General features: G+C 44.7%; 1 protein-coding gene across 2 annotated transcripts in view; it reads right to left on the bottom strand.

Moving 5' to 3' along the window:
* The window catches only part of PAPPA (pappalysin 1), a 257,144-nt gene that overhangs the window by 153,103 nt on the left and 79,086 nt on the right, over positions 1–24,955 (bottom strand). For both annotated transcript variants that reach the window (XM_065946622.1, XM_065946623.1), the window contains exon 7: positions 19,712–20,210. In XM_065946622.1, the coding sequence (XP_065802694.1) occupies positions 19,712–20,210 (499 nt within the window). The remainder of the gene's footprint in view (positions 1–19,711; positions 20,211–24,955) is intronic.

The following is a 24,955-nucleotide window of genomic DNA, read 5'->3' as shown; positions in this document are numbered from 1 at the left end:
ACTCCAGTAATCTTGGGCTTCCCTTATGGCTCAGAGGGTGAAGAATCTGCCAGCAATGCGAGAGACCTGGGTTTGATCCCTGGGCTGAGAAGATTTTCCTGGAGGAGGGCATGGCAACCCACTCCAGCATTCTTGCCTAGAGAATCCCCAGGGACAGAGGAGCCTGGGGGGCTACACTCCATGGGGTCACAGAGAGTCAGACACGGCTGAGCGACCACGCACACACAGGATCGTATATAAGATTTCTTGCTGTTTTGATCACACACCCAATTGATCCAAAAGATGTTTTAACCCTCTTCATTTATTTACTTGTCTGCTTGTTTACTGGCTTATATATTTATGTGTTGTGTGTGGACAGAAACGCTGTTCTATGTGATATTTATTCTTTGATACTTCCTGTTGTCATTTTGTGGCCTGGGACATAATAAATTAAAAAAAGCATACTCCATACATTCTAGAAGAAAATATTTATATTTAATTCAGTAGCAGGGTTCTATATATTTTTGTCAGATGAAACATTTTTTTTGTGTGTGTTGTTCAAAGTCAACTAGATTATTATTCTATTTTTTTTTTTTGCTTAGTATACTAATTATTGAGAAAGTATGTTAAAATATTATAAAACCACTGTGGATTTATCACCTTTCTTTCTTAAAGGTAAGTGTCATAGTCGATTTATATATTTTCAGGGCATGTTATTTGGTATATACAAGCTCAGAATCATTATATAACTCCCATTTATCATTATATGGTAATCACTATATCTTAAAAAAAATATTTTTTGTCTTAATATTTCCTTTACCTGATATTAATACTAGTGTGTTTTGGTTAGCTTTTTCCTGGCAAATATTTTCCATTCCTTTACCTCTAACCTTTCAATGAATTTATATTCAATTAAATCCAACATGAGAATCTACATCATCATAGTCGACTTTAATCTGATTAGTGTGGTGACTACTAATTAATTTATCCCATCTTGTTATGCTCTCCATTTATCATCCTTTTTCCTTGCTTATTTACATCCCCCCTTTCTTACCTTCCTTTGGATATACTGGATCTCTTTATTTTTACTCTTTACCCCTAGTTAGTCCATCTAATTTTTACAGATTATACTTTATTATTTCTTTTTCCTGGTTACACAAAAATATGAATGTACACACTTCTTATCAATGTCAAAGTTTAATAAAAACTGATGTTGATTTCTGACCCTTATTCTTAAGTTTTTATGTTTTTTGTGTTTTTTTTTTTTTATTTTGACATGTCAGCTCATGTTCATTGGGTTTTAATTGGTGGGGAATCATGTTCCCCAAGGTCAAGTCTACATTCCCTCTCAGAGGACAATTTCTAGGTAGCCTTGAAACATTATTCATCGAGAGCTCATCTTTTTCATTTTGCTTCCAGTTAGTTTTTTCAGTTCAGGCATTCCCAGACCATAGTGAGCAATGTAAACTCAAACCTCAAATCTTTATGAGATATAGGACATAGACATGGATATTTTCCCTCAAGTACACCCTTTCATTAAGCATGTAACTTTCAGAAGTCCTAACTTCATTCTGAAGCCCTCAGATATGATTTCCCACTCAAGAGTTTCAGGGCCAGATCTCTCCTGGAATAAGTGAGAATATTCAATCCACTCACTTGCCAAACTGGAGGCTCTCCCTTGTCCAAACTACATCAATAAAACTAGATTCAGAGCTAACCTGTCTAATTCTCAGTTCCATTTTATTGTTTGCCTATAGCAATATTTTTTTTTTTTTTTAACTTCTCTGATCTGTCATGCATTTTGAAGAACACTAGTAACATCGGTTATATTTTATCTCAAATGATTGGATAGATGTTTGTACTAGAAATATTTTTAGTTTGCTAGTCCATATTTTCACATACAGTTACTAATATATACCCGAAAGATAGAAATCATTTGCATTGTTCATTTGGGGTTGAGTGTAGTTCAGTGATCTGCCCAAGGTCAGGGAGATAATAATTATATGGCAGAATTTAAATCATGCTATTTGACTCTAGCACCCTTGACATTCCCATGATATTGAGAGGACTCCTTGGATAACTATACACTAGTAAGCAGTGCATTAATTGACAATCAAGTATAGACCACGGCAAATATCTGAAGATAACACAAACTCCTCTTGTAGTTCTAAAGTCTTTTAGGAAGCTACAACTCAGACTAAAGGAGACGTTATTGCTTATGTAGAGTTATAGAACAAACAGCTTAAGCACTAGCCTATTGCCAGAGTGAGAGCTGATTTTTGTTTTAATTGAGAAGGGATAGTAATATAATCACAACTGTTTTACTTTTTTTCTAACCATCAAGATCACCCGCGCTTGCTTTAACAAATTAAAGCACTATATAAAATAATTAAAATAAGGTAAAATTATATCAAATCCCATCACATTGAAGCAGCTATCAAAAATAGTCCAGACTTCTCTAGTGGTCTAGGAGCTAAGAATCCGCCTGCCAATGCGGGGGACACGGGTTCCATCCTTGGTGCGGAAAGATCCCACGTGCCACAGGGCAACTAAGCCTGTGCGCCACACCTACTGAGTCCAGGCACGCCCACGAGCCCGTGCTCTGCAACCAGAGACGCCCCTGCAATGAGCAGCCTGAGAACCGCAGCCAGAGGGTCGCCTCCGCTTGCCACAACAACAAGTCTGCCCGCAGCAACAAAGAAAAAACACTAATAATCAAATAAATGAGTAATTTTTTAGAAGAAGAACATTCTGGTTAGCATTCTTTATGTATCTTTCTATGTATTATCACACACAAACACACAATTTTCTATGAATGTAAGTGCACAAATATGTCAATACTATTTCATCTTTGAAGTGAAGTCAAAGTCGCTCAGTCATGTCCAACTCTTTGCGACCCCATGAACTATACTGTCCATGGAATGCTTTAGGCCAGAATACTGGAGTGGGTAGCCCTTCCCTTCTCTAGGGGATCTTCCCAACCCAGGGATTGAACCCAGGTCTCCCGCATTGCAGGTGGATTCTTTACCAGCTGAGCCACCAGGGAAGTCCATTTCCCCGTTTGTGGTCATGAATAAAGGGCACAGAAGTCAGTCCAGTTAGTTAGCTTTATGCTGTCTAATTGCTTTCGTGACTTTGACCACTCTTTCAAATCCTGAATAAATATGTATGTATCATTTCCCTGGCTGATCCATTCATTCATCCAAATAGCATTCACGGAGTTGTCCCAACTTCTCCTAGGTTTCCTGGATTCAAAGATCAATAAAATACAGTCCTGCCTTTTGGATACTCATAGGCTTGTGGGGAAGAAAAGACAATAAAATGAGTGGCTTTCACACAGCTTAAAGAGGTCTGTAGGACCACAGGTAGCATCGAACACAGAGGAGGAATCTGAAAAGTCTTCTCAGAGAAGGTACACTGGCTTGACAGGAGGCGGAAGGAGAAACCACGCCGGGGGAAGAAGAGAGAAACGGCTTTCGAGGCAAAGGACACAAGCACCGTAGAGATAGCTGGTTTGGAGGAAAGGCAGAAAGACCAAATATTCCCCATGGGATGAACGATGTGGGAATAAACTACCTATCAAGTTTGGGCACTGTGCTAGACGTTGTCATATTCTAAATTGATTAAAGAGAACTAAAACTTACAACAAAATATCCTTCCTCACTGGATGGCTGAAGCTATGAGTGGTCTTCTCCAAAGGATTTCTTAACATTCATACACTCAGTTTTTTTTTCCCCACCCCTATGCAGTAATAATATACTCCTAATTCCAATTTTGTTTGGGTATCACCCTGAATTTTTACGAGAACACTTGATTTTTGTTTTAGGTTGAGAGGTCCTTTGGGCTTAGGTTTTATGGGAAGAGGGCAGTTGTTAATTATCTGAAGCAGAGAATATCCTCTGCCTTAGGGAAGGGACAACTCGAAAGGCATTTTGACATCACTGTGGATGTCACCTGGACCACATGTCAGGAAAAATGACTAAGATTCTTCAATTAACTTTGGCTGTGATTTCAGATGACTTAGTTCCCCTCTCCCAATGCCGCTTTCCTTGTGCAATTCAAATAAGAAGGATGTAAGAAGCTTCTGGTAGGAGTCATTCCAAAGATGAAGAAGGCAATATCATTGTTCTCAAATAGTTCAGTAGGCAAAAGAGAGGATAAGTGACTAAGGAAGACCTTAAAGAGCACCAACAGAAAAGAGGGCCCAAGAGCGGTTAGAAGGATGAGAAAGGGAAGACTCCTAACACTGTTAGCTTGATTCCTCTCCCAAGTGCCCATATCTCCCCACATTTGATTATAAAGTTCAGCACCCTTTGTTGCAATCAGACATCTTCCCTGGTGTATATTAAGCGTTCTTAGGACAAAAAGAAACATCAGCCTTTCACTGCTACATCTCTGTACCTAGCACAGTGCTTGGCACAGGCGAGGTTTCCAGTAGTATCTGCTGAAGGAATTAACAGTTTGAGATAGTGCACATAGGGAAAATGTCAAGACATAAATGATGAGCGTGGCATTCAGTAGGAACAGCAAAGAACAGGACACGGGTAAATGTTTTGAGAGGAAGAACAGTGCATTAAGACTGGCCTTCAAGCTAAGTCAAAGAAAGTGCTAAAGTTCGATGACAATGGTCAGCTGAGAGCGTGCAGTAAAATGGTGGGAGGTTCTGAGGAAGATACTGCGGCATGAGTCACTGAGCGATGGGAACCCACTGGTGTAAAAGCAGGGGACTGAACGCAAAGATTTCCCAAGTCCCCCATCTCCAGCTGCGTAAGTCAGAATAGGTGGTTTAACAGCAGTTGAGATATCAAATCAGCACCCAGGTCTTTAGACAGCCTGGGTTAAATCCACTGCCCCCTACCCTCCTATCAGAGCAGGACCTGGTAGACCACAGCCCCTTCCATTCAAGTGCCCTTTTATTAAAGCTGTGCATCTCAGAATACCGAGATTCCATTGCTAAGAAGAGAATTTTTGTCTGGGAAAATGAACTTTTGTCTTACAATGTCCATCCACTATTCCTCTTGGGGGCTGCTGTGAGTTCCAACTCGTGGTCTGGACTAAATGAATAAAGAATGAAAAAGCAGGGATCCGAGAACCCACTGGGCTTGTGTATCCCTCCCAATGGGCCTTGGGTCCACCCCTCTCACGCAGGTAACACCCAACTCATTATTTCCCTGCTGACGACCCAGCCCTCACTCTGTATAAGGCTCAGAAAGGAGCAGATGTATACACTCAACTGATGAATTCCAGCAGCTTTTGAAATAACTGTCCAAAGGTTTGCCCTGGTACCAATTTACAACACAGTAGCAAATTTAATAAAACTAACAGTTTGCAGCCAAGGCCTTTGTTATTTTGTTTTAATCATCTTTTACCACCAATTGAAATGATTTTCTACTTTCTTGGTGCAGTGCAATAAAACACAAGACAAAGAATGGAGGGGCAACGTGGAAATTAGAAAAAGATTCTGAGTTTCAAATCCAGGGATAAGGTAACAGCAGGCCTGAGATCTAGCTGGTTGGTTGCGTCCGGTGCAGATTTGAAGGGAAGACATTTCCCAGTCTGGGGGAAATGCCACACCTGGATAGCATTAAAGCAAGGAGGGAGGAAAAGGACAAGGGACTCTTGTTTTTCCTGAAGGCAACCAAAGGCGCTGTGTGACAGCTTCCCCAAACACCCCTGCTGGTGATGGACAGGGCTCTTGATTACAGAGCAGGGGCTTGTGACAAGCTGACCGCTCACCAAGACCCCCGGGAGCCGAAACACCAGATACGGTGGGAGGTAAACAAGGCGCTCGGCACAGTGTGAACGCGAGGCCACGCCGGGGCCAGGAGCCGAGCAGGGGACCGGTGACAGCCGGTGATGGAGCGGCGCTAAGTGAACACAGTTGTGGAGGACGCGGGGCCAGCGCGGAAGGCAGCCTGCTTTCTCCTCCCCTTGGCCTCGCTGGGTGGCCAGCGATTTTATTACTGGCAGAGGGTGAGCCCCACAGCATTTTCGAATTTGGCACCACATCTAAAACCATTTGGGGGGCTGGGTGTCTCTTTCTTCTCCCTCCTGCCCTCCCCCACCCCCATCACCCCATCACCACCCCCCGCAGCCCTCACCCTCCCCAAGAATGCTTTGGATTCGGTGAAAGTCTCGGCGTGCAGCTAGCAAACGACATTTCCCCTCGAGTTTGGAAACCCATGTGCGCTTGGGGAAAATGTAATCCTTATGTTTCTGATTCATTTACACTTAACTCATCAAAACGCTATTTTGTAAGAGCTATTTGATGTCCATGGAGTCTGCCGAGCCCCTTTGGTAAGCCGGGCTTCTTAGGAGCAGGAAGTCACGTTTCTGACGAGAGGGAGAACTTGAACTTAAAAGATTGAGTTTGTTTTGAAATGAGGGCTCTCGGAGGGTCACGTGGACCCGGAGCTGGGCCAAATGCGTTCTCTCATTTCCTATAGCACCCCCCTCACCAGCGCCAGCTGCCATGACGTTACCAGCGTCCGCCTGCTATGATTTCACTCCGAGCAGCCGACGGAGGCTCCTTGGTGATCAGAGAGGGAGGAGCTCAAAGCTATCGAATCCCCAGGTCTGGCCAAACTCCAGCCCTCTGCGTTGTGGGGAAAGGATCACCTGAGACCCAGGTTCAAGTCCCCATCCTGCCATTGAGGGCTGTGTGACTCTGAGGACATGGCCTCCCCTCTCTGGGTCCAGAGAGAAGGCGATGGCGCCCCACTCCAGTACTCTTGCCTGGAAAATCCCATGGACGGAGGAGCCTGGTAGGCTGCGGTCCATGGGGTCACGAAGAGTTGGACACAACTGAGCGACTTCACTTTCACTTTTCACTTTCATGCATTGGAGAAGGAAATGGCAACCCACTCCAGTGTTCTTGCCTGGAGAATCCCAGGGACGGGGGAGCCTGGTGGGCTGCCGTCTATGGGGTCGCACAGAGTCGGACACGACTGAAGTGACTTAGCAGCAGCAGCAGTCAGTTCTGGGCCCAGTGCTCTCATAAAGGGTCAGGGCTTCAGCGCGCCTTTTCAGTCTAAGAGTTTTTGAGTCTAATTCCCAGATGGTAGGAGGTGTGAGTACCCCAGAATTCTCTCTGCTGAAAACTTGGGGATGGAGCTTGTATGCAAGTAGCTTTGCACAAGAAGGACACACAGACATGTAGAAATCAGGCCTCGGCCATCCTGTGCAGAGCGTCTCACTGTGGGCTGGATGCCTGAGGCCAGAGAGGAGGAAACTCATTGCCCCAAGTCATATAGAAAATTAATAGCAGAGTCCAGCTTTCCTGGTGTTTTTTGGACTAACATTCTTGGATGGGAGATTTCAAATCATTCGGTTTATAGGATACTGAAGCTGGGGCAAAAAAAAAAAAAACCTCTGCTTCCCACTCTGACAACAGGAATGTGAACGCTGGCGCTAAAATGGAAGGGGGGACTGGCATCGCTCTGCATGAGGCACAGTGAGGTGGTGTCTGGCTTGTATTAAAGCCCATGAGTGAATGATTAATCCTGGGCAGAAAACAAAGCCCAAGCCTTGTAACGTTATAGGTATTAGTGCGACAGAAGATTAACCCCACGACCCCCCCAGGGGACCTTTGAGAACACTGGACAACACTTTGAGGATCGATGGATGATGAAAACAGGTGGTCTCACAGGTCCTGTCTGCCCACCCTTGATACACACACACACACACTCACACGTATACATGCATACATGCACACACACACACACATACACACGCGTGCACGCATGCACAAGCTCACCTCCATTGCTCCTGAATCTATGTACGGAAATGTCACGGTTCAAAGCCAACTGCAGCTGCCTGCCTGCCACCTATTCATAGACTGATAATGGGAAGACGCTTTTCCATTTCTCCTCCTCCTCTCATCCCGAACCAAACATCCCTCTGTCTTCCCATCACGTGACTCAGTGACCCCAGTACCACAGGCACTTCTTGGACCCACTCCTTTGCCTCCCCCTCCTGACCACCATGGGGTCCATCCATCCATCAGCACTGCCTAGCCCCCCAGCTCCCTCTGCTCCCACCCTGACGGCCGTGGATCAGGGCCATCTTCCGCCTTACAGTCCGCAACACTGTCTAACCTCCCTCTCCATTTATGGTCGGGGTCTCTAACCTTCCATCCACCCAGCTAGCCACACACAGCCAAAGAGTGGTCTTAAAACCAAATCTCATCAGGATCCTCTCTTACCTGAAGATATCGAGTGGCTCCTCACCACCCTCAGGATGAAGTCCAGGCCCTCTAGCCTGCACTCTAGAACCATCTTTACAGACCTCCTCCTTTCAATCTCTCTGGCTTCTTTGCTCAAACTCTCCCCCTCCTCCAAATTTACCCCACGGTCAGCAGGCACAAATGGTACCATCCCCCTCTCCCTCCCCCCACAAAATTCCCATCTAAACGGCCTGACCTCAGCGTGCATGCGTGCTGAGTAGCTTCAGTCGTGTCTGACTCTTTGTGACCCCGTGCACCAGAGCCCACCAGGCTCCTCTGTCCATGGAATTTTCCAGGCAAGATGCCACCTTTTCTAGGAGGGTCTTGCTGACCTTTTTAGCTGAGTGAGGATCTCCTAGCCCTTTTGCTTCCCTTAATGTAACACTTTTCTCACTTTTGGTACCACTTAGGTGTCCCCTTCTCATATTGAGATGAAGCTCCCAGAGGACTGGGATGGTTCCTCCTTTATCTCCACTGCCCAGCATGGGGCCGGTTACACGCACAGCACTAAATCAATGCCTGCAGAGTGAATGGCAGGCTGACTTACATCATTTGGCTTCGTCCCTTGACTTGAGGGATAAAGACACTGAGGCCCAAAGAGGAGAGGAGGCCGAGCTGTAAGGTTTTCTTTACTCCTTTTGCGCCTCTGGTGACTAATCCAGTTGAGACGTTTAGAGGAAGACATCCAATATACCAGGTATCATCTGAATTATCACAGATTTCTGACCACTTACTGATCTGCCAAAGCGTTTACTCATCCATCCATTCATGCCTTTACTGACCTACGTTTATTGGCCATTTGCTTCATGCCTGTCCTTATACGAGAAGCTGAAGATAATGCAGCAAAAGCAAACCAGTTCCCATCTCTGATATCTCACTGTCAAGGCCAAGATATCACGGAACAAGGGAAAAAAAATGCACCAATGCATTCTGACACTGTCCCAAATGGAGAGCTTGGAGAACTCTGAGAGAGAGAGAGAGAGAAGGTCAGGGAGGAGTTCCGAGGGCCCCAGCGCACCTGGAGGGGTTTCTTTACAGACGGCCCGTTTCTGAGCTCCCGGGGGACATGCAGCCTGCTCCCTTCTCTCTCACTGAATCAGACATTCGGGGCAGGGAAGAGCTCCAGGGGGGTCTGAACAGAATGTCAGAACTGGAAACGACTTTGAGAGTCAGCTACCTAGGCCTTCATTTCATAGACGGGGGTGGGGTGGGTGGCGCTCAGGCTCACAACTGGGGAGTCAGGGGCCCGGAATATAGCACAATCTCCGGAGATCAGCACTGCCAGCCAGGTCTCCTGACTCCAGGGCTGGCCCTTCATGGGTTTTCTCTCTTCTTTTCAGCTACAGAGATTAAAGCGCAGCTATCTTTTCTGCCTCCAGATCCAGCACTGAACTCTGGGTAGAGCTGACTGGGAAACGGCTTCATGTGTGTGTCTGTGCGTGTCTGTGTGTTTGTCTTTCACAAACACTCTCCGGTCAGGCCAAGAACAACCCTAATGAAAACCAAACAATAGGAAGAATCATGAACATTTCAGTCTTTATAGTCCCCCAGATTGCATCATGTTGTTCTTGCAAGTTCATTAGCTCATTAGTTTTTCAGGACACCCCTCGTGAGGCTGTATGCATAGGTATCATCACCCATTTTTTTTTTTTTTCCAGGGATCGGGGCTAAGGCTCAAAAGCATTGAAAGAATCTGGCCAGGGTCACGCAGCAAGGCCCTTGTGTGCTGGCCTGGGAATCAGATCTCCTGATTCTGCATTCAGCCTCTCCTAAGTCATGTCTGAGGTTCCTGCTTTAACAGACACAACATAAACCCATTAAGCTCTGTCCTGAGGATTCTCATCGGCTCTGAGCACAGACTGAATGGGTTTTTGTCCACTCCTGTTGCCAATGCCCAGTGTGAGATAAACTCCTCCATTCTTCCCACATCTGTAATTACTCTGACGGCTGTTATTTTCCTTCTCTCTCCTAGTCATTTGTTTTCCTAAAAAGTCAGGAATGGGGGCTGTACCACTAAGTCCAGCCCATCCTACCGACCCACAGGGAGGACGGCCAAAGCGCAAAGAAGCAGGTGACGCTGGGACACCCCGGGCGACCCGGCTTCACCAACTCACTGTTTTCCAAGGGAGTGCTTGATCCACCCCACCCTCTAATAAAACACTGAATTAAAATCTATTCCTCCATGTCAGGAAATAACATTTCCTTCATTCCAGATACTCAAACCAGAAACCTGGGAGTCATTGGACAGCTCCTTCTCAGAACCCTTGAGGCCAATACATCGCCAAGTCCTGTTGGTTCTACATTGTAAGCATTCCTCCAATTCATCCGCTTCTCCTGCAAATAATCATCTCTGGCTTGCACTTTAGCAATAGCCTCTAGATGGATTTTCTCACTCTTCCTCAACCCTTTCTTCACAGGGTACCAAGAGCAATTTTATAAAAATACAGATCTGATGGGTTTAGCCCTCCACTTCCCAATGAACAAATCCAAACTCTATCACATAACCTGCCTTCACCATCCTGCCCTTGCTTGTATCTCCAGTTTTGTCTTCTGTATATCCTCCCTTAGTTTAAGAGGGAATTATCCTCTATTATAACCTCTCATAATAATAATCTTCAGTCTGTAATTATATTTTTATTTGGGCTATTATTCAGACCAGCCCTCCTATCCAATTATAAGATTCAGAATTGTAGTGTCAGTGTGGAGATTAACAGGCAGAAGGCACTTACTATTAAAAGGCTGACTAAATGAATGAATATGCTTATCAACGGAGGCTTGAGTTCAACACTTAACTTCGGTGAGTCTTACTATCTGTTGAAGAGACACTAGAATTACAACCTGGTTTAAAAGCCAAGTAACGCATCAGACTGATCCATAGATGAGTGATCTCAATGGTGTGAGCCCCAAACAGGGGCTCTTCACACTTTCAAAATCATGAGGGAACTTATAGACAGAAAGCACTTCTATGGCTGCTGCTGATCCCAGAGATCCGTTGATTTTGCTAAACCCTTTTGCTTACCCTAATGTTCCCAGAGCCCGTATTTCATTCTGAGAGGTACTTGGCCTAAGACGGATGAGAGGGAGTTGTAGGTGGATAATACCCAGCTTCCAGAAATAGGGGAAGATTGTGCTGACTGTGTACACTGCTAGCCTGAGCTAGGAACAGAGGTATTTGTTCTGGGCCTGTAGAAATAGCTACCAATCCTGATGCTGCTCCTCTGTCCTGGGGACAGAATATCAGAATGCAGGCAAGGCATGCATTTCAGTAACAGCTTCTTGGAAACCATGCTGGTCTGACCATGACCACACTTTGTCAAGCCTCCTTTTCCTCATCTGCTTAAATGTTCAAAATTTAGATGGAAAAGAAGTTATCTTGTGTGTGTTTATTCTCTTGCTTCTTGGAAACAAGAAAAACTAGTTTTAACGTCTACTTTCTCCATTCATCAAGATATCACCTTATCCTTTTGCTGTCATAATAATGATTATGCTCTATAGTTTGCCAGGCACATCTGTTAGGGTCAGGCAAGGAGATATAAAACTTGACTCTAGCATCTATTTACTGTAAGACCTTAAATGAATGACTTTATCATTTTGAGTCTGACCTTATGCATCTAAAAATAAGGCATAGTGATAGCTATATCTCATTGGTAGGCTTATAAAAAATACTAAGCATATATGAAGTATTTACTGGGGATTTCCTTGGTGGCTCAGATGGTAAAGAGCCAGCCTGCAATGTGGGAGACCCAGGTTCTATTCCCGGGTCAGAAAGATCCCCCAGAGAAGGAAATGGCAACCCACTCCAGTATTCTTGCCTGGAAAATCCCATGGACAGAGGAGTCTGGTGGGCTACAGTCCATGGGTCGCAAAGAGTTGGACATGACTGAGCATATATGAAGTATATTCTACATGGTAATTATTAGCAGTAGTGAAGCTAGTACTACTGGTAGTAGACGTTACCTGCATATGTGATGGTGGTTAACAGAGAGACTAAATTTAGACTCCACTGAGGTCAGAACTTGGGTTGGTTTTTATTAAACACTGCATCTTCAGAGGTGGCATGGTTCCCATCCAAGGGGCATTTGAGAAAGATATCAATGAATATATGATTTCTGAGAGTAACTCCTTCATAAATGCTAGTTCATTCTTAACAATCCATTTTACCCTAGATTCCTAGAACACTGATGGATATGTAGGAGGGCTGATATTAAAATCCCAATTTAGCAGCTAGGGAAACCGACATATGATAAGATTAATAATCAGACAGCACTTAGACATGTTAATAGACAAGTAACAGAAGAGGAGATGCAAAGCCAGTCAATATTTGAAAAGATGCTCCCTCAAGATGCTCAAGAACACCAAGGAAAACTCATGTTTTATGCATCCAATGGGCAAAGTCAAAGCACTTCCATTTTTTGAGTAGTTGTGACCACGAGTACAGCTAAATAACCTGTAGCACATTCCTACTGTGGCATATTAGGTAACACTTAAAAGGAATGAAGTAGGTTTAAGGATCAAAGTGGATAAACAGTCCAGATGACTACATACCCTCCTCCAAACTCTACAAGTGATCTGAGATTGAACATGCTCTTCTGCCAGGAAGCACATTAGATTTGTCCTTCATTCACTCATTTGTTTATGTATTTATCAATTTTTGATGAGCATCCATTTTTCAACCACCCATCCTATGGCAAACTTCTTCAATAATCAACTCTTACCTCCTTCAGGTCTCAACTTAGACATAACTTCTTCTAAGAAGAAGTTAGAGTAAATTCCTAAATCATCTCAAGCTGGGTTAGAGACCGTTCTTGAGTTTTATATAGCCTTCTTAAGCTCCTCACCCCACACACTTTTCATGCTGCAGCATAATCACCTTATTTTTTTTTCCTGTTTCCCCCTTTAAACTGTGTGCTCATAAGGCCAGGCATCAGGGCTGTCTAGTTCAAGTGTAGAGCGTGGCACAGAACAAGACACCTAGTAAATATCTGTGAATACAGGAGTTACTACCAAACATGACTGAAGTACAGATTTTCACTATTTGGTTGATGAATGAAAGAAAAAAAAAAAAAAAAAGAACATATATAAGAATAAAGAATACATGACTAAGCGATATACAGAAAGAGCCAGGAAAAGAAATGGCCCTAAGGAAAAAAATGAAATGGTGACTAAGCTTGAGAGTCACAGAAACAGCATGAAAGACCCGCCTGTTTCAGGTGACCCTGATTTGGTCTAACATTTCCCAATCCTCTGATGTTTAATATGGCATCACATGTCAATCTTATGGCTAAGATCTGGAGGCAAGAAACTCGTCTCTGAGAAGTCCCACTTTGTGCTACCGCTGACTCATTCTTCACACCCTTACCCAACAAGCATTCATGGAACCCTGACTGTGTTACAAGTAAGCGTGCTAAATTTTGTACTTAAGAATCTGAACCAGGTAAGAGGAATAAACAAACACAGCTAAAGATAAGATAGGTCAGACAGTAATCAAAGACCAAGGATCATGTTACAAGACACTTGTGTTCCAAACAGGCTAGGATCTCAGTGATGACAGGTCACCCAGCCTTCATTGTAAGTCACGAGGAGACCCTTCTGGTCTCTGTTCAGATGTCACCTTATCACAGAGGCCTCACCTGACAACCTGTCTGAGAATCACTATATTCTAACCAGTTGAGGCACGGTGCAGTGCTTCCTGGTTTGTCTCTTCCAGCGACATCCCAGGGGTCAGTAAAAGCTAGGATCCTCTCTGCTCTATTCACTACTGCACTGCTAGTGCCTTGAAAGTGCTTGGGTTCATGATGGGAATCAGCAGACATACACCCAGAAGATGAACTGATGGGTGAACTATAAAGTTTCTGGACTTACTGATGGGGGTTCTGAGTATGTGGAATCCAGAGGAAGAGACTTAGGGTTTGATTTGTAAAACGTGGACTCATATTCACAAAAATTTCCACCAAGATCATGTGAATACATCCTTCCCTTGATGTTCTATGCTGTCCTTACTCATTCTGTTGTGTCCCACTCTTTGCGATCCTATGGACTCTAGCCTGCCAGGCTCCTCTGTCCATGGGGATTCTCCAGGCAAGAATACTGGAGTGGGTCGCCATGCCCTCCTCCAGGGGAATCTTCCCAACCCAGGGATTGAAACCAGGTCTCCTGCATCACAGGCAGATACTTTACTGTCTAAGCCACTAGGAAAGCCCATGAATACCAGAGTGGGTAGCCAATTCCTTTCCAGGGGATCTTCCCTACCCACGAATCAAACCAGAGTCTCCTGCATTGCAGGTGGATTCTTTATCAGCTGAGTTACCAGGAAAGTTCATACTTCCCTTATCATTATTCATTTATTCCAAGACTTATACTGAGAATACCAAGGATGTGAGGTAAAATAGAGATTGTGTTGGCACCTTAATAGGTCTGAATATGAAAGAATTGATAGATTAATTAATTTGGACAGACAAATAAGCTGGTGGGGAGAAACAACTTCTGAGAATATTTCTAGCTCTAAATCAATGATTCTAAGAACAGAGAGGCACAACCAAAGTAGGTGACACAGACAAATTTGTTCAACTAGAGAATGAATAATTAATAGCTCTAGCATTGAAGCTGACGGAACTCCGTGCAAACCCCAGCAATGGTTACACTGTTTGGTCGCTGTGTAGACTTTGAGTTTTAGGTTCTGATCTGTAATTTGGGGTATAGGACCACCTACTTTGTGGAGTTGTTGTACAGATTAAGTCAAATAAGATCGCCTAAGCAAAGACCTTAGTATGTGTTTGACATATAGTAGCTACTTAGTAAATTACCACTTCTCCATTTCTCTTCAACTGCTAAACCCCTTCCCACTCTTTATTTAAGAATCATTCAAAGATATTTACTGAATGCCGACTCTGTGCCTGGAATTGTTGTAGGCACTTGGACCGCACCAGCAGATAAAGAGGCAAAAATCCAGTACTCAGGGAGTTTATATTCCTCAATTACAGCTCAGTTCTTCCAAGTTTGGGTTAGAAACCTCTGAATTGACAATGGATGGATGAACAGATAAGTTGATGAATAACGAAAGTGAGCTGCTATCTGCTGTTCCTGGTTTGTTTTATATCTCACTTTCTCCAAGCCAAAAAGTAGGGTTAGTTTTTATCCAGAGTCTTTATTTATTAGAGACAGCTGGAGATTCAATATAGACCCGAGGAGTATGGTGCCCAATGCAGAAGCACTTGGCAGTCGAGCTAGAAACAGAAGTGTCCTCACTCCTTCCCAGCCAGACACAAAAAGACCTGGCCATGCATTTCCTGTTGCTGGACTCCAAGAACAGGTCTCGGGAACGGTCTGCAGGCTGGTAGCCTGTGAATTGTAATCCTGTCTTCTGCTTTCTGTATCTTGAACTTCAGCCAGCTTGGATGCAGGTCTGAGCTCTAAAATTCTGCCTCTGCATTATTACAGCAGGTGGAGTATTATGGCTGAAAAGGTGGGATTTGGAATTAGACCTGGGTTTTAAACCTGACTCTGATATGACCAGGCTTCCCTGGTGTTTCACTGGTAACAAAGCTGCCTGCTAATGCAGGAGACACGGGTTCTGATCCCTGGTCGGGAAGATCCCCTGGAGGAGGAAATGGCAGCCCACTCCAGTATTCCTGCCTGGGAAATCCCACGGCCAGAGGAGCCTGCTGGGCTATAGTTCATGGGTCGCAAAAGAGTCAGACACAATTGAACAACTAAATAAAAACAAGAACTGCCAATACCAGCTGTATTAGGTCGTTTCACTAGGACATGCAGAACCAGTAAGGTCTATGCTGGGTACTGATTCAGAGACAGTCTCTGCCGAGTCCCTTTTACTATTAAAAAACAACCAACCAAAGAGAATGAATCACCTAAGAACAACTCCTATCCACAGAGAAAAGCTTTATATGTTGTCCCCTCATTTTACAGGTAGAAAAAACAAAAACAAAGGTGAAGCAATGTGCCTTCAAGTCACATAGTGAGTTAGGAGCGGAGTCAGCATGGGTCCCCGTTTCCTCTGTCAGTGTCAGACCTCATTTAATGGAGAGCTTCCACTTAAGGGAGACAGTCCACAGTTCTCCCTTGTGCTGGCCAAGAGCAATCAGTCTACAAGAAGCGTCCATCGGGTAAGCACAGAAGCCTCTCCCTTCATCAATGTCATACCTTGGGAAACTATCTCCAGTATAGATAACAGAAAGAATAAATATTTTTGTTGAGAGAAAAAAATGAAGACAAAGGTCAAAGGGAATCATGTAATGGGTTGAGTCAGGGAAGAAAAAGAAAGCATTTTTTTTTCCTCTCTCCTCTTTTTCTCCAAAACAGTCTTTATATAGAACTTGTCTAAGAGCCAATTTATTTGATATGGAAAAAATGTGAAAGCAGTCAGACACACACACACACACACACACACACACACACACACACACACAAAGAGGTATTTGTGCTGGAGTTTAGAACTCGAATTACCAAGAGATAAAGGAGTTGAAATAGTAGGTTGACTTGGAACGATATTTTATTTTTTCAGAGCCTCAGAGAACTTTTAAGTCAGGAAACGGAGCCCGGCCCAGCCCAGGTCTCCAATAAATTCCTTGGGACGCGAGAAAGACAAAGAGGAAAAGGTCAAGGAAGGACTCAGTCTAGCCCTTGTGCCTGCAACACAGGAGTGACCAAAGAAACATTTGTTGAGGATGAAAGGACAAATGGTGCATGGTCTGGACCTGAAGAGTGGTGATTTGGGAAGCAAATTGGCCTAGGACTTGGCATTTTTACCAAGTGGTTAAGGTCTTCAGCAATAAAGTGTGAGTGTCTAAGGACAGAGGACTGAGTCATCTCTGAAATCTATAGCTCCCAGTACAGACTACAGCACCTAGAATGCCCTCAATACATACTTGTAAATTGAATGAGTAGTCAGTCGTATGAGTAAAGAGAACTTGGAGCTTCCTGGGGCTTAGAGATCAGTGAGAATAATAACTATTAAACTTCAAACAGCATCAGAATCATCTGGAGACGTCCTGTAGGCAGAGTTTCTTAATCAGCAGTCTGGGCTGGGACCTAAGAACCTGCCCTTTCTAAATTCTCAGATCCTGTTGATGCTGCTGGTCTGGGCCACACTTCAAGAGCCTGCTTTGGTGCAGAGCTTCTTAAACTTGGCTGCAAGTTAGAATCAACCAGTGAGATGTTAAAGGCTTAAGGGTTATGCCTCATTCTCCTATTAAATCAATATCTGGGGCAGGACCAGGAGGAAAGAGGAGATGGGGATGTAAATAAGCTGGAGATGATTTTAAAATGTCCCCAAATTTTGTAATGTGCAACGCAGTCTGAGAATCCCTCATCTAGTACAACCTCCTCTTTGTGGATGTAAGGCCTCTGAGGTCCAGAAAGAGTAAGTGACCAGTCTAAGAACACATGGCAAGTTAGTGGCTTAGCTGAGAAGAGAATTCAGGATGTTTTTACTTCTTTGGTGAAATCTACCATCCTGTACTTATCAACCCATGTTAGCTCTTACAGGCTCACAGCTCCAGGCTAAGGAAAACAAAAAAAGAGCTGTGTCTAAGTTGAGGTTTTAAGACATCTATTATTTCTTCTCTTCCTTGTTTTACACAGAAATGTTAAGTGGATGCATATTTATAGAATTTTACCATTCTAGACGAGTGAGGAGATGGAAGAGATGGGGTTATGCAGGATTCTCAAGGCAAGACGATCTTTTAAGTACATCCTCAAACACAAACCAAGGGCTCCCTCTGAGTTCTTAAACAGATGTTCTTCATCTCAGAGTCAATGAACGGGCAAGGGTTTGCTTGCAATGTGCACGTTAATTGCCGGCCTTGTAAAAGGAAGTGCTGGTAAAGTGTCTGAAAGTGGTTCTGTCTCTTAAAGAGATTAAAAGTTTCCTCCAGAACTTGGTTTCTATTAATAACTGGCTTAGCACATATTTTCAAACAGACAGAGCAGAGATTGTGTCTTATATCTTCTTAGAACCAAAGAAAGTGCAACAAAAGGCCCATAGTTACCATCGACTTCCACATTTTCATCAGTCAGAGAGTAAATCAAAACTCAAAGAGATTGACTAATTTATCCAGCGTGAGTCAGCAGATCAGCTGGGACTAGACACAAGGTGTCTGACTCCTGAGCTATTGTTCTTTTCAGTTCTCAAAATGTTCCCTATCCATGACACTTGTACATAGAAGACGTGAGGTTCAACAGATGTGACTTCATAGACTCTTGGTATCCACACTAGGTGAGGCTAAGGCTCCCTCATTTGTTAAATTAAAGCAGAAATTGGGATCACATCTTTAATTGAACAGTGGTTAAGTGCACTGGCTTCGGAGCCAGGATGAATTCCAATCCTGACCTCACCACTTCCTAAGTATGTGATCTTGGACAAGTGACTTCACATCTCTAAGCTACAGTTTCCTTCTGTAAAATGAGAAGGAGACTAGGGCTGTGGTTGTGGAGAGGATGAAATAAGTCAAAGATGCAAAGACATTAACCCATGGCTTGGCAGAGAGGAAGAGCACTAATGGCTTCATAGTAAGGGGGTGCCTGTCATAAAACATAAATCCTTAGGATATTTGAGGGAGAGGTGATAGAGAGACGGCTTGAGAAAGGAATATTAAGAACAAACATTATCTCACATTCAAGCAATGAGTACCCAGAAAGAATCATGGGGACCTAGAGCTGTGAGGGCGCCGAAGAATCAAATGGGTGTGAACCTCTCTTCCACACTGGAAAACAAAGACGGCTACTGGTTATGCTCACCTGCCATCATTATCCCACTCCAGTCCTCTTGCCTGGAAAATCCCATGGACGGAGGAGCCTGGTGGGCTGCAGACCATGGGGTCACTAAGAGTCGGACACGGCTGAGTGACTTCACTTTCACGCATTGGAGAAGGAAATGGCAACCCACTCCAGTGTTCTTGCCTGGAGAACCCCAGGGACAGGGAAGCCTGGTGGGCTGCCATCTATGGGGTCGCACAGAGTCAGACACGACTGAAGCGACTTAGCAGCAGCAGCAGCAGCCATCATTATTTTTAAGCAAACATCTGGGAACATGCCCAGTTTCCAGCCAACCTACTGTAAGTTCACCCTTCCCTCAAAAAGCAACCACAGTGCATGAATATGCTTCCATGTAATCTAAAAAGGAGATCATTAGCAAACTCCAGTTCTTGTATTTTCATTACTAATAAGTGACTTTCTCATTGCTAATCTCATCCAACCTCCTTCATTTCATTGTTGGGAAAAATAAGTTACAGAGAGGTCAGAGAGGCTTAGAGTCCCATGTTAGACCTGTCACCAGCACTCAGGACTCGTGGTTCTTGGTCTGCTGTTCTTCCCACCATATCAGCTCCGCCTTGTTAAGACAGCTCTACACCCAACGCCAGGTGACAAATCCCCAGCGGTGAGTCTGTCTGTGATCACCCTCCTTCCAGTGCAGGACACTCTGACCCTCCTCGCATCCCTCTGCAGGCCCCCGCCCCCCACCTGATCACCCCCCTGTCCAGAGAGCACACTTACGTGTCTGTGAACCTTCTACCGAAGTGCAGGGTGGAGGCCACGTCCACCTGGAGAGGAGGATCCCGAACCACCTTGTACCGCACTGGCTTACACTCCAGGCAGAGTGGGCTGTCTGCCACGGAGGTCAGCATGGCCGCGTCAATCTCCAGGTGCTCATCCAACGTGTAGATCTGGACGCCATACACCTCCTCGCCCACGTCCCGGAGCTTGATGGTCAGCGGGACATCACAGAAGATGTTCTGAGGCCCCAGGGAGATGTTATTCCCATTGACACCCAAGAGTTTGATGTCATTGACAGCCCCACTAGAGTCCCAGTCAGTGGAGACAAAGGTCACCCAGACGGTCAAAGACTCGGGGACCAAGGGGTAGCGGAATCTCAGGTCAAGGTGGCAGCCTTGGGGCTCGGGGCAGGCTGGAGGGATCGTGTGTGGGTTGACGGCTGAATTGGGGCTCCAGGTGCGGACGCTGGACTTACAGGGCTGCTCAACATCTGGATGACCTGTGGACAAGACATGAGGATGTGAGTTCTGGAAAGTCCTCTGAGTTTCCTGCAGCCCTCAGGAGATACTGGCCAGACTAGGACTCAGAGGGAAGGTAAAAAGAGAGGGAAGATTCTCAGGGTCTTGGTGAATTGGCCGTACTCACGGCACCCCTGCTCATTCCTACCCCAGTGACGTGGATCCGAACGAACTGAATCACGAGACGTTTGGTTCAAATTACCTTCAAGTAAGTTGCTTACGATTGAGTCGTGGCCCAAACCATCCCTCCTCATCTCTCACTGGATGGAAAGAAAGAAGGGATGCATGCTAAACACCCACCATGTCCTCTGAACCAGATTGATTCTTGCAAGGACTCATTTCTGAGGTGAGGCAACCAAGGCTGAGAGATGTGGAGTGAGCTAACCAGAGCTTCGCAGCTTGATGTGTAAAGTCAGCACCAGAGCCTAGTTCTGTCTCAGCCTGAAGTTCCTCCTTCTCCAGACTGAACGCGAGAGCCGCTAATATAAACTAGACTCCCTCCGGTACAACCTGCTTGTAATGACAGAAGGGCCAGAAACCTCCAGCGAAGAAGAGGTGAGTTATGATAGCTTCTGCCTCTTGGGCTGAGTTTTCTTGGAGGCAACTGTCTAGAACCATGAATGACAGAGGTGGAAGACAGCCCTGGAGCCATCTCATCTCTTTGCCTCCCCTTCTCCACATGAGGTCATTCCATACCACAGGGCTTCTCTGAGCTCTGTCCAGTCGGACTCAGGGAGGGGAGGGCTGCTTAGAAGCGGGGAGAAGGAAGGAGAGATTCTTCCAGTCTTTCCCTGGGGAGACAATGCCTCATTCCCCACTGATCTCAGCCTGAGCCGTGACTTCTGGATTTCTCTCTGCTGAGATCATTAGTCCTAGACCCTCAGAGAACTCTCCTTTGCACTGCTGAGAAAAGTAATCAGGACTCAGTGCAACGACTGGCTCTGATTTATTTAAGGGTGTCTAGCAAGAGATGCACATCTGCTGGTGAGGGGAGGGTGGAAGATCTCAGGCTGTCCTGTGAGCTACATTCTCTTTCTTCCCCCCTTTAAATCAGTGGTTGATAGGGGTGGAGGTGCTGGATATTTCAAAAGCAAAACGGGGGAAAAAACCCATCAGTTGTAGCCTGAAAAGGCTTCATGATAATGTTACAGCATAAGAACCACCACAATATGAAAACTAGAAACCAAGTTTGGGTGGAAAAGTCATTCCAGGGAAAGTTGTTCAGTATCTCCAATGCCCTTGCCTCTGCCCAGCCAAGGGAGTAGAGGAACGATGTCCAGGGGAGAAGGAAAAGAGAAGAGAAAAAGAGGAGGGAGAATGGGCAGGGGAGATAGAGGAGGGGCCAAGGACAAGGAAAATTCAAAAGACTCTTTAGATACAACACATCGGAACAAGAAGAGATGGATGTGACTACAAGGTTCCCTCCACCTTCCCTTGGCCAACTTCATTTATTACTCGCGGCAAATGCTGGATAGAAGAGACCAGCTGTTCCAGTCAAAGGCACAAATAAGGCTGAAGTCTTTCTTCCCGTCAATTCTCCAACCCAAAGAGCTCCTGATCCTTTTGACTTTGTGGGTCTTTTGGAACTCACGTAGCACTTAATCATTCACAAAGCCTTATCAAGGGCAGTGCTTCAATACCTACAAAGCACATGCCTTAGCCATTAATGTGTTCATCTGATTCTCACCAGAAACCTGCAAGATGGTTGTCATTTTTGTCTTTTTTTTAAAGTTCTGTTTCACCCAGTTGCCGTGTTCAGTGTTTTATGCAGAGCCTGGCACAGCAATGGGGAACACAGTGGACATTCGATAAATATTTAAGTGAAGACTCTTCTAGTGTGTTCACATGGAGTTAAAGGAGTGACGGATCCAGGGACTTTGAAGGCCCGCTACGTCATGGCATGTTCCAGGTGAACAACCCCTGCCCCCCACCGAGCGTTCTCCTGGAGCTGACAAGAAATGGAGAGATCTTTCTCCCTTCCTTGGAGAAAATGACTTTCAGTGGTGGGAAGCCACAGGAGAGCAAAGATGACAAATCTCCTTGGCCCCGACTTTCATCCCTGGTTTCTTGTTAATCAACAGAGAGACCAAATGCTTTCCAAAAGATAAGAAACTAAGCTTGATCATTATGCTCAAGTAAGTAAATGGGACTAGAAATATTAGCAAAGTGTGAGCTTGTCTGGTTATCAGAACAAACTTTTAGATGTTAAAAAAAAAGAAAAAAAAGAGTTTCAAGGGGCACTGAGTCCCTTTAATAACACCAGGCTTCACACACTGACCATCATCTGTGTGCTGGGCGCTGTGCCAAGCATGTTACATGCCTCAACTCTTCTCATCCTGCCAATAAGTCTATGACGTTGGTCTTATGAAACTCATTTTACGGAAGAGGAAACAGAGCCTCAGATGGTTAAGTAATTCCACGGTGGCGAGCGGAATATTATGTGATACTGTGGGTCTGGAGAGCATGCCAAGCTTTGAAAGAATAAAATACGTGTTAAAATATCGATTATATAGCTTCTCAGCATATCACCCACTCTAATGTTGTCTACCCCACAAGGGGTACTGTAGAACTCAAATGGGATGAGACATTTAATAGACGAACATAGTCACAAATACATTAGCTCTGCTTTGACACATATGGGGGAACTAACAAGTAAAAGCCTGGGAAGAGGAGATATTCCAAGCAAAGAGAACAGTTAAGACAGAAAGTGAAATAAGATGACTGTGGCTTTGACTGCAGTGGGAAAGCAGTAAGTGGTAAGGCCGGCAAAATGAGCTGAACCCAGATTACGAAGGGTCTTGGGTGTCACTTTAAGGAAACTGAACTTCATGCTAAGACAGCTGGGGAGTTAGTGAAGACTTTCAAGCAAGCAAATGAAGGCTGTCTTTCAGAAAAACCAACATTGAGAGTCACAGATACTCTCCATCCACCCATTGATCCATCCATTCATCCACCCTTCCACCCATCCATCAGTCCACCCGCCCATCCATCCATCCAGAGAATGGCTGCCTCTTCCTGTGTCCAGGGCTAGGTTATAGTCCCTGGAAGAACGGGTTTTGCAGACATGGTCTCTGCTCTCACGGAGCTTCCAGTCTAGTGAAATCAGTTAAGAAACTATTTTATCAGTGCGGACAATATACAACTCTTGCCTGTGCCAAGGGAACATGAGAGGCAATGAGGACAAATCAGAGTCCCTAAGGAGGGAAAATGAACACAACCGGGAGGCTGATAAGCTGTGTGGTGACAAATGTGGGAGAAGGGTTGAGAAAAGGAAAGGGGAGGAAAGGTGGAGAGGAGGAGGACAGACAGGGAAGGGGAAAAAGAGAGAAGAGAATGGGAGGGAGGGGAGAAGGGAGGGAAGGGGAAAGGAAAGCAAGGAAGGGGCAACCAAGAAAAGTACGTAGGAGCTGTTACTTCATTACAAGTACATATCTTTGTTATATGAAAAGTCACGTGTGTATATAAGCAATCCACTGGAGATCAGGCAATGTATGTGTGTGAAATATATTTATACAAACCCACGTTGATTTAAATTTACATTTATGACAATCTGTACAGACGTCTTTTACACATCTTTGTGTATATACACTGCAGCTGTTGACACAAATACTGTTTATAAAGACTCAGTGCCAAGTTTTTTCTAGATGTATACTTCAGCACACCTGAAATATTCTGGGCACAAAAATGGGGAAAAGACTCACACAAGTAAGAAAAAATGAAAACAGCCAGAGCCATTCGTCACCCTCTCATGGAAAACCCAGCAGTTTCAATGTATTATATGCTTGCATAAGTGATCTGAATTTGAGATTTGAGTCAATCAGATCTAGCGATCTGACTCCTGAGCTACGAGCGTATCGTGGTGTTGAATACCTCAGAAAATATTCATCTGTGAAGTACAGTTTTTGCTCAAGAGAAGGGAAAACAGGGTTTCTTTTTGGTACAACCATGTTCTGTGGCCAAAGGCAAGAATTTCTGTGATTACATTTTTCCTGAAGTTCTCAAGATGGAGTTAGTGGAACATAGTGAATATGCCATAAATGTTTGTTAAGTGAAGAATGTTCATTCTATTTTGTTAATGTGGAGCTAAAACTATGAGGTTGCGGCTCTGTGGAATATCCTCGCTGGAAAGGACATTCTGTTGATAAGATGCTATCTTCAGAAAAGCAAAGTGACTCACTCAAGGGCACAGAGCACATTGACGGCCAGGCTCAGACCAAAACCCCAACCCCATCATCCTCCCCACACCCATGCTCTTTCCCCTACCCCAAAGATACGTCTGGCATCGCTCACAGATTGGGGAGTTTTATGTTAGTTTGGGAAGTCCAAAAACTTAAACACGCAAAGATAAATAGGATGAAAATGAGTTGAGAAATACACTGCAGAGCTTGGCTCATGGAAAAGTTTATTTCTTCAAGAATATTAAAAGGGTCTGAGCCAAATGGATCACAGAGCCTGTAATAGGATGCTCTAAAAAAAGAACAGTGTCTTTTCCTGGCCTGTGTGTACTGAATTTGCATATCCTAAAGGAAAACCCAGGGCTGCTGGGTTTTCTCGGAGGCCTGAGTCAACTCGGGGTACAGGGGAGGTGGTTCAACACTTCAGCGGGACTCTGCTCCGCAGCTCCTGCTTTAAGAGGGTCAGGGATGAACCAGGAGCAGACCTAACTGACTGACAGTTTGGTCGGATGGTGGTGTGGGGTGATACCAGCGAATTATTTCATTCATTC

This window comes from Muntiacus reevesi, chromosome 10 (genome assembly GCF_963930625.1).
Source record: "Muntiacus reevesi chromosome 10, mMunRee1.1, whole genome shotgun sequence".
Taxonomy (NCBI): domain Eukaryota; kingdom Metazoa; phylum Chordata; class Mammalia; order Artiodactyla; family Cervidae; genus Muntiacus; species Muntiacus reevesi.
This window is presented reverse-complemented; position numbering and strand designations above follow the sequence as displayed.